The sequence below is a fragment of the Panthera onca genome, chromosome F2 (genome assembly GCF_046562875.1).
Source record: "Panthera onca isolate mPanOnc1 chromosome F2, mPanOnc1 haplotype 2, whole genome shotgun sequence".
Lineage (NCBI taxonomy): Eukaryota > Metazoa > Chordata > Mammalia > Carnivora > Felidae > Panthera > Panthera onca.
Window position 1 is genome coordinate 19,009,310 of NC_138356.1, and position 13,772 is coordinate 19,023,081.

General features: G+C 38.8%; 1 protein-coding gene across 5 annotated transcripts in view; it reads left to right on the forward strand.

Annotated features, from left to right (window-relative positions):
* The window catches only part of PREX2 (phosphatidylinositol-3,4,5-trisphosphate dependent Rac exchange factor 2), a 295,426-nt gene that overhangs the window by 242,079 nt on the left and 39,575 nt on the right, over positions 1-13,772 (forward strand). For all 5 annotated transcript variants that reach the window (XR_013553558.2, XR_013553556.2, XR_013553557.2 and 2 more), the window contains 2 exons: positions 11,122-11,188; positions 11,453-11,643. Coding sequence is in view for 2 of the 5 variants with exons in the window: in XM_078441822.2 (XP_078297948.2) it covers positions 11,122-11,188; positions 11,453-11,643 (258 nt within the window). In the remaining 3 variants the exon portion in view is untranslated. The remainder of the gene's footprint in view (positions 1-11,121; positions 11,189-11,452; positions 11,644-13,772) is intronic.

Sequence of the window (13,772 nt, forward strand, 5' to 3'; positions counted from 1 at the left end):
TCTCTCTCTCTCTCTCTTCCCCCCTCCCCCACCTCTCCCCCTTGGCCCCTCCCCCACTCATGTGCACATGCTCTCTCACTCTCTATCTCAAAATAAATACAAAAAAACTTTTTTTAAAAAGATACTCAACATCACTCATCAGGGAAATACAGATCAAAGCTACAATGAGACATCACCTCACACCAGTCAAAATGGCTAAAATCAACAACACAGGAAACACATGTTGGCGAGGATGTTAATTAAGAAGCATGTAAGAATAGTTACACTATTGGTGGGAATGCAAACTGGTGCAGTCACTCTGGAAAACAGTATGGAGGTTCCTCAGACAGTTAAAAATAGAACTCCCCTGTGATCTAGCAATTGCACTAGTAGGTATTTACCCAAAGGATACAAAAACACTAATTTGAAGGGGCACATGCATGCCAATGTTCATAGCAGCATTATCAACAATAGCCAAATTATGGAAAGAGCCCAAATGTCCATCAACTGATGAAGGGATTCTCTGTGTCCTGAGAGTATGCAGTTTAGCAAAGATGACAGAATGAGTGTGACTCTGGTCTCGTATAATGAGATAAATTTGTTTCAGTTGGGGAATTCTCAAGAAGATGTCATATTTGAGCAGGGTTTTGAAAGATCAGCAGAATTTTCAAGCAGATGAGTGAGAGGGGATTCTAGGCACGGAATCATATGAGAGAAGAAGAAGAATACGAGAGAAAAATTTCCTGTGGGTGGCTGGTGTGTTGGGGGAATCCAGCATGAACATGGCAGGACAAAGAGGGCAATAAGAGATGGGAAGGGAAGTCTTGGTAGATTGTTAGGAGAGTCCTTGAAGGCCCAAATTGTAGACTTTGGGTACCAGGGAAATCTGAATGACTTTAAGCAGGGTAATGAAATGTTCGTCTCTGCTTTAGAAAGGTAATTTTGAAGGCCGACTGGAGTCATATAAGGAATATAGAGAAGGATATGGAGGAGGAGAAGCTGATCTGTCAACTTAATGTTAGTTGAGCCTTTTATGGCTTTAAACCTAAATAGACTTATGATTTTAAACCTAAAAATTATCCTTCAGTATGAAGGTGCCAAACTTTCTTGAGACTTAACTGTTACCAAATTAAACAGAATTAGTTTAAAAATAGAAATATTACTTGACTTTACTGTTTTTCTTGGGTGTACTAGATTTTTTTTTCTAATATGGTTCTATTCTTCTAAACTTTATTCTTGGAAAGGCCTGTTTTTTAGGATTTGCTTTTTCTGTCTTATTTCCACAGAAATTATGTTCTGTAGTAGCAGAGCGTGGTATTGCCATTGGAAAATATATACATTTGCGCATATATTAATAGTAGGAGTGCCTGTGGTGATATATATGTGTTGCAGGTGTGAGAAAGAAATGGCCCCCCTGGAAGACTCCTGTAAGGGGGAACAAAAATCAGAATGGAGTAAAGAAGTAAAGTAAAGGAAAAGAGTGATAGGAAGTTATCAACAACAATAAAGACTGGCGGGGATATCTCCACTACCACAATTCTCTTTTCAGAGCATCAGAGAAGTCTCAGAGAAATCCTTTTTTTAACATGGGAAGGTCTTGCCCTGTGTGGTCACATAGACTTTTTTGTTAGCCTTCCAGGATTTTTTTTTCCAACACTCAAGTAGAAATGAAGCTGGTAATTGATACCAGGCAGTTCCATAAGGACTGTAACCTTAGGTGTTCCATTTTTTTTTTAATTTTTTTTAACGTTTATTTATTTTTGAGACAGAGAGAGACAGAGCATGAACAGGGGAGGAGCAGAGAGAGAGGGAGACACAGAATCCGAAACAGGCTCCAGGCTCTGAGCTGTCAGCACAGAGCCCGACGCGGGGCTCAAACTCACGGACCGTGAGATCATGACCTGAGCTGAAGTCGGACGCTTAACCGACCGAGCCACCCAGGCGCCCCAGGTGTTCCATTTTTGACAAGGCAGAAGACAGATTTATCCAGGAGAATCCAAATTTATCTCATTATTCAGGATTTCTCTTCATGTAACTTTTAGTAAACCACCTTTCAGAAAAGTCAGGGCTAATGCTTGTGACCATGAAAGGTGGATAGGATAGAGGTACAAATTAACGTTCTCCCACTCTACTTATCATATATTTTTTACCCATATGTGGGCACAGGTTGAACCTACCTGGTGATTTTTCATTTATACAAGAAATCAGTGTCTTTCAATAATATTTTCTGTAGAATTTTTTTCCTAATTTAAGTGCTATGGTAGACAAATGCAGCTTAACAGTAATACTCATTGGACACCCAGTCACAGCTGTAGTCAACTGCTGAGCTATTGTAATATTGATATATCTAACCATGCCTATGACTAATACCCATAATTGAGCAAATATTGTTATAGTTCCTTTTCAAAATGCAGAGTAACTGCTAAAATCCAAAAGCTACCATATACAGTTTAGAATATTTTAAGAGAGGACATGATATTACAAGAAGTATAGATGAGCCTGGCCAAGTGAGAAATTTTCATAAATTATTATAAATAAAGAATGATCTCATAAGCAATGATCTGGAGAAGAAACAATACTACAGAGAGTTGAGCTGAATACCGTAGTTGTTCCTCCTTATTTATAAAACGGCACTGGCTCTTATGCCTTAATCAGTCTTTCTTGGAAATTGAATATTCTCCAACATGCCCAGAAAAAGTGGGGGGGGGGGGGGTGGAAATGGTGCCAGATGAGAAGAATGTCACTTTTGCCATTGATTTAACCTTTGTGTATTGCTTATGACAAACTTACTAGGTTTAAATATTTTACATCCAGCTGTTGCTATTTTCTTTTTTTTTTTCACACAAAGAGACAACCTGACCATCACTGAACCACCAGCCAGACCCTGTAGGGCTAGGTCCTAATTCTTTACCCATTTGAGAAAGCACTTTCCTAATTTTTGTATTAGTATATTAACTTGCATAACTCTACATAACATCTAAGCATGCCCCAAATTCATTTTCTTTCTCTTGTGGCCAACATCAATTCCCTGTTTTCATTACCATGGTCTTATTTTGTTTGTTTCAAGCTTTTATTTAAATTCCATTTAGTTAACATATCGTGTCATGTTAGTTTCAGGAACAGAATTTTGTTACTCATCACTTACGTACAACACCCAGTGCTCATCACAATAAGTGCATGGTCCTATTTTGAATGCTAAACCGTTGTTTCCATTTCTAGGATCTGTTGCAGCTCCAGATTCCCTAAATGTTCATATCTTAAGTGTCATGTATTTTTTTCATTTATTTTTACTTTTTTACCAGTAGTTAAGCGTGTGCTGTGTAGTGCTTCCCTTCACGGTTTAACAAATGACTTACAATTCTTTCGCTTGCCATGTAATTTCCTCCCAGTATGGATCCTGCCTACTTGCACAACATTCTCTCTCCCTACTCTACATGAACCTACTCTCCAGCCAGATTGGCTCCATCCACTTCTATATCTGTTCTGCTCTTCATGGTGTGTTTCCTCCTTTGAAATGCTTTCCTGTTTTGACCTGTCCAGAATTCCATTCATCTATCAGAGTGCAACTCTTATGCCATATCCTTATTTATATGGCCTTGCTTCTTCCTCATATGGATATATCCCAATAACTTTGTTTCACCTTTTAACTTACCTATCCATTCTACATTGCATTATAGATACCTGTGTACCTGTCTCCCCTATTAGATCGTATGAGAGAAATGCCTAAAATTAGTTTCACTGTAGATATTTGATTTGTATACATTTATACCACTATATAGTGTAACTTAGGACATTATCACCCTTTTCATTGGTATTTGATTCTATAGGGACTAAATGAAAAAAATATCATAATGTATCAATTTTATATGGCAGAGTTAATCTACAAAGTTGACAACGAAGTCTGATGTGTGCCAGCACGAAAGGAAACTTACTATCCAGCCTGTATAATGTTGCAGCAGCACTTTCAAAATGGTCTTAATAAGATTTGCTATACAAGACAAAGGACCATGACTTCATTCTTACTAAACTCAGAAGCGTAATAAACTATGGTCAGTTTGGGCATTAATCCAATTTTACCATTAACTTGCTCATAAATTTTGATTAAGGGGCATTGTAAGACTTGCATAATTAACGGAAGTGCATTAGAAATTTATTTCCTGTGAACAGTTTGTCATATTCTCAAAAATACTGAAGTTATGTGAATACCTGTAAACCTTAGGGATGGTAAAATATCTGGCTGAACACACTTTTTTTCTGATGGGGAATATCTAAAATTAGTTGTAGCCTCACGTTGAAATTTTTATCATAACAATCGATTGAATTAAAATCTCTGTTGGCTATGTAAATTTCATACGAGTAACAAAGTGGCTATATTTCATAGTTATTTCCTCTAGACTTCATCAGCACATAAATTTATTTTATAATGATTTCTTGCTTTCTTTAATGTTCGATTAACAAATATTAACTATTCGTACAAGTCTGGATCAGTAAATACATTTAATGCTACATTTGTAGGAGCCATTTACCTTCTAAGAGTATTTTCAAGGGTGGAGTTCTATCATTAGATGCTGTATCTGTTTTTGTTCTCCTATATAGCAACTTGAAAAAGATGAGATTGTTTCTGAATAAACTTCCACTTGATGTGGGCATTTATGCATTCTAAATCTATAAAAGTTATTTTTCTACTGGCTGTCTTCATAAAATATGTTTTTGTTGTTGTTAAGGATTTTGCTCCATTGAAAATTTTAAGGTTTCTGCCAAATGAATTAGCATCCACATATTACTGCTCTTAACTGGCTGACCCAGTGACAAACTTTTTTTTTTTTTTTGGCGGAACATCTGTTTCCAAAAGTAGGAAGACTGTTCCGTGTGGCCAGCTGTAGTGGACGTTTCTGTAGTGAAGCTTTCCATAGGTTGTATTAATGATCTGTGGACTGCCTCTACAGGATAGTTTCTTTCCCAAACGATTCAAGGTACAGAGGAGCTGAAGTATCTACAACGAAGGTACCTGATTGAGCCATTTAAATGACAATCTTTTTTTAACCTAAAGATAGGCTCCATTGATTAAGTGGCCAACTTCAGCTCAGGTCATGATCTCACAGTTCGTGAGTTCGAGCCCCACATTGGGCTCTGTGCTGACAGCTCAAAGGCTGGAACCTGCTTCAGATTCTGTGTCTCCCTCTCTCTCTGCTCCTCCCCAGCTCAAACTCTGTCTCTGTCTGTCTCTCTCTCAATGATAAATAAGACATTAAAACATTTTAAAAAAGAAAGGTTCTTTTCTGTTTAGACTTGAACCTCTACTTGTGTCCTGATCATGGAATTATATAATTCCAAGTACCTACCTGAATTTTCACTTTTTATAAGTATCAGAAAATATTTTAGATGGCCTTCAGGAAAAGCAGGAAGTTCTGGCCTTACTTTTATTCCTTGTTGTGCCTTAAAAATGCTCCAAGAGGGGTGCCTGGGTGGCTCACTTGGTTAAATGTCCAGCTTTGGCTCAGGTCAGCTTGTGAGTTTGAGCCCCACATTGGGCTCTGTGCTGAGAGCTCAGAGCCTGGAGCCTGCTTCAGATTCTGTGTCTCCCTCTCTCTGCCCCTTCCTCAGCTCACACTCTGTCTCTGTCTCTCTCAAAAATAAATAAACATTAAAAAAAATTTTTTTTAATGCTCCAGGAGATGCCTCCCACTGTGCACTTGAATAATAGTTATTACTCTTGAGTCCTCTTTGGTTACCCCAGTACTGAGTACTTATGTATTGATTAATATTCAACATTATGCTATATCAATGTTAGACATTTTTAATATATGTTGTAAAAATGAGGTACTTGAGACCCTGGAAGGCTAAATAATTTGTCCATGAACTTGTGTATGTGTACTCTTTTTAACTGCATTACTTTCTCTACTAAGCACACTTGAGGAAAGGCATGAGGACATCTGGTCAAGGTATCTCTGGTTTCTGGCATTAAAGTACCACCTTATTCCAAGCATGTAGCAATGCTAGATAAAACACAAAGTCAGAATGTAAAAGTCACAGCTGAGCTCATAATTTATCATGTCAGTGGCCCACAAATCAAAGGAAAATGTAAGTGATGAGGAGTTGTAAGCTGTGCTGAGGCCTCTGGCTTGCTGGCCTCTGAGGGGGTTGTGGGGGGACCAGTACAACTTCTTCAGGGTAATGAGAGGTTAAAGTCGTTCTACACTAGATGGAGATCCAGAGCCGTCCTCGCAGTCTGAAACCAGGACATAGAGAAGGACTCGTTTGCTGCTGAGTAAGAGTCAGAAATCTGCCCACTACCTGAGACTATAGTTTTTGATGCCAGGAGAGGCTTATGATGGCAAGGAGAACGTGACACAGCTGGTAAACTGGGAATTGAACCAGGTCACTCACTGGTTCAATGATGTGACCGGAAATAATCCAGATGTCAGCACAAGGTAATACTTACATTGCCAGCATGAAACTGATCATACATGGGTGGTTCTGGGTACAAAATGAGTTGTAAGAGAAGGATAATGACAGGGGATGGAGCTGTATCAAAAAATTAAATGAAACTAAAAAAATCTTCCCACTTCAAATGCACTTGCAAAACAAAATTCCAAAGCACAAATCCTAACACTAGGAAAGAGCCAATGAATTTGACCGTCAAAAATAAATTTGACTAGAAGAAATTAAAATATTGAAACAGGCTAGGAAAACATATTTTTAATTCTCAAAATATAAACAAAGGATTGCCATCCATAAAAAAAGGTATAAAACCCTGAAATCAAAATAGTTCAATTATCTATTTATTTACAAATTCTTATTAAGATCATACTATGTTCCATAGAGTCTTATGGGTGCCAGAGATACAGGAATGAACCAAATAAGTTTGTTTATGTTATTTATTTATTTATTTATTTATTTATTTATTTATTTTGAGTAGGGGAGGAGCAGAGAAAGAGGGAGAGAGAGAATCCCAAGCAAGCTCCCATCTGTCAGCACAGAACCCAATGAGGGGCTCGATCTCACAAACCATGAGATCATGACCTGTGCCAAAATCAAGAGTTAGGTGCTTAAACCGAGCCACCCACGTACCCCAGTTTATTTATTTATTTTGAGGGGGGTGGCGAGAGAGAGAGAGAGAGCACATGTGTGCATCTGCGCACACAGGTGGGGGAGGGGCAGAGAGAGAGAATACCAAGCAGGCTCCACGCTATCAGCACAGAGTCTGATGCCAGGCTTGAGCCCAGGAGCCTTGAGATCATGACTTGCATCAAAATCAAGAGTGGGACATTTAATTACCTGAGCCACCCAGGTGCCCCTGAACCAAAGTAAATAAAATCCGTATCCACATAGAGAATTTATATTCTCGTAGGGAGTTTACCTGTTAGTGGTAAGAATGAAATAAGGATAGACAGAAATCTTGGAAGTGGGAGAGAGTCATTGAAATAAAATTCCCAGTAGAAAGGATAATCTCTAGACTTGAAAATGACAGAATTTTTCATTTGGAAGACCGTACTTAGGAAATCACCTAAAATGCAGTAATGGGAACAATAAGATTTTTAAAGTGTGTGTGTGTGTGTGTGTGTGTGTGTGTGTGTGTGTGTGTGTGTAGAGAGAGAGAGAGAGAAAGAGAGAGAACACATCAGATTACGTGAAGAAATAATAGCTTAGATTATTTTATTTATTTATTTTTTAACGTTTATTTATTTTTGAGACAGAGAGAGACAGAGCATGAACGGGGGAGGGTCAGAGAGAGGGAGACACAGAATCTGAAACAGGCTCCAGGCTCTGAGCTGTCAGCACAGAGCCCGACACGGGGCTCGAACTCATGGACCGGGAGATCATGACCTGAGCCAAAGTCGGCCGCTTAACCGACCTGAGCCACCCAGGCGCCCCGCTTAGATTATTTTAGAATTGAAGACAAGACTCCTCAAGTTGAAAGGACACTCTGAGAACCTTATCTGGATAAGTAACAATAAATCACTGCCTAAACACTTTGTGGTAAAACTTTAGAACATCCAGGTTGAAAAAAAAATCTAAACCAATCAGAAAAAAATGTATAGACTAGCCCCAAAGCAAAGAAAACTAGACTGAGAGCAGACACCAAGAGCAGTATTGAGGGGGGAAGTGTACTGTAATTTGGATTCTAGAATTTAATGACAACATATACCACTGACACACTGATCAAACATATTAATAGAATATCCAGCTTTTAAAACTGAATATTTTGGGGGGCATCTGGATGAGTCACTCAGTTAAGCGTCCGACTTCAGGTTAAGTCATGATCTCACGGCTCATGAGTTTGAGCTGTGGGTCGAACTCTATGTTGATAGCATAGAGCCTGGAGCCTGCTTCAGATTCTGTGTCTTCCTCTCTCTGCCTCTCTCTCTCTCTCTTTCTCTCTCTCTCAAAAATAAATAAACATTTAAAAAAACTGAGTATTTTTGATGAAGCAAGCCTAGAAAAAGTAATAACTAATTTCTGTGTTAAAAAAAAAAGTAAGACTACACAAAGGAATGAAATAGCAACATGCAATAAAAGAAGACTATAAATGGCCAGCAAATACATGCAAATTGAAAATAAAAATACCAAAGGTTGAAATTCTAATAACATCAGTGTGAACAAGGATGTGGAAGAATGATCACAGATATTCTTTGGTACCTCCACTTGGGCCAAGTGTGTGGGTGACCTCATAAAGCATGAAAGTGGTAAATGCCAGCTTCTGGGTAGTGTTTACCTTGGGGAGGGAGAGTTTGGAAAAAGAGTGGGACTGGAGAAGGGTGAGCAACAGGGGCTCACCCATATCTGTAATATTTTATTTTTTTAAAAGGTGAAGCAAAAGTTCCAAGTACCAGGATCTGTTAAAGCATGGTGGTGCATACATGGGTTTTATAGTATTAGCCTACATATGTACTTGTGTAATTGCAATGAAAGGATACTCAGAACTTTCAGGAGAACATGAATGTTTATGCACGACAGTAAGGTTTATAAATAGCCAATCTTCTGGTAATGAGGCCAGTTGAAACCCAAAGTCTTTATCAAGGTCTATAAAGCCCTACAGAGTCTGCCCCTCTGACCTCTTTCAGTTGCTCATTCAGTCTAACCTAACTCCATCCCCATTGTGTGGTTTTGGACCTCACACAAGTCAGACTCGTTACCTCTTCTCATACCAGCAATACTCTTATATTATTGTTATCTCTTTCTGATACTGGGGAAAATCTAGAAAATTTAAAAATATCTCCATACATTTGATTTTGCTATTGATCCAATGCTGTTAGTAGATATTGACTCAACCAGCTAAATGGAACTGTATTTGCTTGGCCCTTGATGGATGTTCCTGTTTGCAGTGGTTCATGCCACCATAATTCAGTCATTGGATGCAAACACTGCATGGGGTCACTGGAGTCCCCATACTCCTGGCAGCATCATGTGCTCAGGAGCAACAGGTAGCTGTGGGATTTAGGCTGAGGCAGTAATTTTCCGTGGAGTCGTGTACTCTTTTCCACCATATTGCTTTTTCCACCAAGCACACTTGGGGAAAGGCATGGGAACATCTGATCAAGGTATCTCTTTGCGTTTCAGCTTTGAGGCACCATCTTTGTTCCAAGATGGTATGTGGAAATCTCCTAGGAGTTCAAAGTGAATTATAATGAATAACAACTAAGTTTGGATCTGGAACGGTTTTAAAATTTTTGTTATTGTTTGGATTTGTATGTGAGAGATGAATAAACTAATTCACAGTATGAATGAGCATAATTTTCATTTTGGAAGTTATTCTTAACGTTTTGTAGTTTAAATTATAAAACTTGATTAATGCATGCTACTTTATCTTTAAAAGACAAAAACATCACTGCTAGCTACAGTGGACATTGGAATGGCTGTGTATGTGTGTGTGTGCGTGTGCGTGTGTCTGTGTCTGCATGCACATGTGTGCATAGTGGGACTCTGGTCATTAAGTTCTCTCTCACTGATTTTTCCCACTACAACGCATGCATTTGATAATAATCTGCCAGTATTTTGAAGTTCTAAAAGGTGCTCCACAACATCACTCTAATCAGTTTTATTTCAGTATCTTGTTGGACAATCATTCTAATACTATGGAACTTATTTTGGTATGTCAATATTAAGCGCTCAAATCTTGAAAATAATTCCACCTCATCAAAAATAGATAGTAGATTAACTATAGCTTAAATGTATCCTGTCTTCATGGGTCATTTCCTTACAACTTCAGTTTAGTATTGAGCCAAGAGCTGAGCAAACGCAGCAATAATTCTTTGGAAATTGAGCTTAATTATTGCAGGCCACTAGGATTCAACTTCATGTATTATAATACTTGTTGCCATATTGCATTCTGGTGACAGAAAGAACAAGTGTATCCTCAAAGAGGGTCTAATTCCCAATTTGAGCATAGTTAGTGGGTGAAAGAATTCAACTCACTATTCTGTTTAAAATTATGGTTTTGAGTATTGCTTTTATAATCTTGCTCAGTAAGTGAAAACTAATGTTCTCCAGTAGTCACAAGAAAATACATTTCTTCAGCTTTTTTTTTTTTAATGTTTATTTATTTTTGAGACAGAGAGAGACAGAGCATGAACAGGGGAGGGGCAGAGAGAGAGGGAGACACAGAATCTGAAACAGGCTCCAGGCTCCGAGCAGTCAGCACAGAGCCTGACGCGGGGCTCGCGAGATCATGACCTGAGCCGAAGTTGGACGCTCAACCGACCGAGCCACCCAGGCACCCCCATTTCTTCAGCTTTTGTAATAATATTAATTATTGAAGTATTGAACGTGTTAACGAGCACTTACTCTGTGCTATGTACTGTTCTAAGCATTTTATTTGCATTCACTTATTTAATCTTCTAAGCAGGCTTGTGAAGTAGAAGCTAATGTCATCCCTAAATTACAGAAGAGGAAATGGAAACACACACAAATTAAGTAATCTCTCTGAGGCCGTACGATACGTAATGGAGCTGGTGGTGGTGGCTTCAGTCATTTTTTCTGAATGGAAGATTATGGACTTTTTTTGCCATCCCACCCATCCTAGTTTCAACACTTATTTATTTATTCATTTGTCTTTAACAGGACGTCAGCGAAACTTGCATACCTTCATGCATTTTAATTTTTCTAACAATAAATGATCATTTATTGTTTGGATTCTTACAGGGCGTTCTACTTGGACAAGTCAAATTCACCACCTAACTCCACATCCAAAGCTGCCTATGTAGATAAGGTAAAAATAGATGATTGCATTTATTGATGCTTTGCCATTTACACACCTTGCTTTTTAAAAAATTTTCTGCTGTTGTCTTCAACAATTTGTTCTTAAACAAATTATAAATATTTGTAGTCTCCAACTCTGTTACTGCCACAATGAAAATATTTTAGACTATTCATTAAAAGTTAGAACAACTATAAATCATATGCCATCTAAAAGCATTTCTTCCTACTAAATGTGCTGGACTTTATGCCCATGACTTTTTTTTTTTTTCTGCAGCTAATGAGGCCTCTCAATGCTTTGGATGAACTTTATCGACTGGTAGCCTCGTTTATCAGATCCAAGCGCACGGCCGCCTGCGCAAACACAGCTTGCAGCGCCTCCGGGGTCGGTCTGCTGTCCGTGTCCTCGGAGCTGTGCAACAGGCTGGGGGCCTGCCACATCATCATGTGCAACAGCGGCGTGCACAGGTACGTGAACCACCCTGCCCTGCCTGCGGCTCTCATACTGAAGTTCGTTCATAGGTTCTTATTTCTATTTCGGTTACGTGAAATTATAACTGGAAACATGCAAAGGACTCAGATGTATTTGGAATAAGATTTGGGAAATCAGGTCATTGTTACACAGTTTTTTCTGGCTTTAGTGATATTTTCAGTGACTGTTTATTGATATACATGAATGCAATCCCATTTTTATATCAATATATCATATCTGCCCAGATGCTCATCACCCTTGTGTTTATATTATGAGATTTATACTTTAGGTACAAAGTTGTGCACCAATTCTGTTCACTGTAGGAACTTGCCTGGTAGGAGCGGGCCACTAGCTAACCAAAACTTTTTTCACTACAGTTGATGGACATTCCACTCTTCAGTGGTTTGGGTTTCTGTACCCAGTGGTTGTGAGGTAGGCGCTGCCTTGGGGTCACTACTGTCTTCCTACTTTGGGCAAAATTAAGTCCAGGAGCCCATACAATATGCATTCCTGAAAATGGAAGGGAAGATTTTAGATGGGTCCAGTTCCAGTAGTTTGTCTTAGGCAACTGTGCTCAGTCTGGGGCAGCCAAGGTGGGTTGATGATCTCGTACAGCTGTATCAGCTGCAAAATGTGGGTGGAAGACCCCATGTCAAGTCCTTCTCCATAACCATGTACTCCTCCTCTCTCATCTCGCCACCTTCACAAGGAGGTGAAACCGTGTAGTAAAAATAAGAATAAAGCAGAATTTGGTCCTCATTGTAATCTGACTGGGCAAATAGCGTCCTGTCACCTATCATAGTCTCTTCTTAGAACTGGGCCAGTTGGATTTTGAGGATGGTGGTATTGTTTAGTCAGATATACCTGGTACTTCATGTATGCAAAGGACTGCAGTGTTATATCGTAAAGTGGTGATGCTCATGTTAGAAATATAAATACAGCATGAACAGCCAATGACAAAAAATAATAAGGTATCATAAGAGAGCATAAGAAAAAATAACAAAAATAACAAACCTACATTGCAAGAAAATGTAAATGGCCTAGGAAAGTTACAGCTAAAAACTAAGATTCAGAAAGAAAACAGATCTTTGAGATGGGTAGACCTTTCCAGAGAAGGTGATATTTGAACTGGGTTCTGATGGGTCCAGGTGAAGGGTAGAAAGTGGGAGAAAGATGATCTGAGACAGCAGGTTCTCATCTGTGAAATTCCATTTCAGTTTGGTGTACCTGAAATTCTAGTTTTCAAGTCCTACACAGTGTATTCTTTCTTATGATGTATGGCAAGACCTTTTTCCTCTGAAAGGAGCATTATATTCCGTGGTTGACAGAATACACAGAATTTCCTCCTTTATTTGAATGGCTGTGTACTTTGTGCTCTATTGCAAGCTTTAATAAGCTTAATTGAAAATATCATCTGCAACCAAATGAATAAAATATTACTTCATAATTTGTTTACTACCAGCAAAGTGATCTCTCCCTTCTGATCAACTCATGTTCACTCCTTCTGTTCCCATTTATTCATTCATTCATTTATGTATTCATTATTCATTCACTCGGTAAATATGCACTGAGCACCAATTATGTGCCAGCACTGCTCTAGCTGCTGGGGATCTAGCATTGAAAAATTAAAGTTTCTACTCTCAAATAGTGTGCATTGTGTTGGGGGGAAACTGATGATTAAGCAAACGAATATGTAATGGGGTAGATGGAAAAAATAGAAAAAAGACAGGAGTCAGAGAGGTAGAAGGTGTGACAGGATGGAAAGGATGAGTAGTCCCATCAAACAAGGGATTTCATCAAAGATTTGTATGGAATGAAAGAATGATTTATGCAAATATCTCCAAGAAAGAGCATTCGCTCCTAGGGAGCAACAATGCAAATGTGAGAGCTCATGTGGGAGTGTGCATAATGTGTTCAAGAAACTGCACAGAGGGCCATGGTGGCCTCAACAAAGCGTCACCACCTTAGTTATTGATGTTCTTATGTTACCCTGGTGCAAGGTCATACGTAGTTGTTTGAGAACTTGATACACTATGACCCCAAAGGGGACACCTCAGACTTTGAAACTACAAGCCTATGTTACCTCCTCATTAATTTACTGAAAGTTAATTCAGTTAAATCTGCA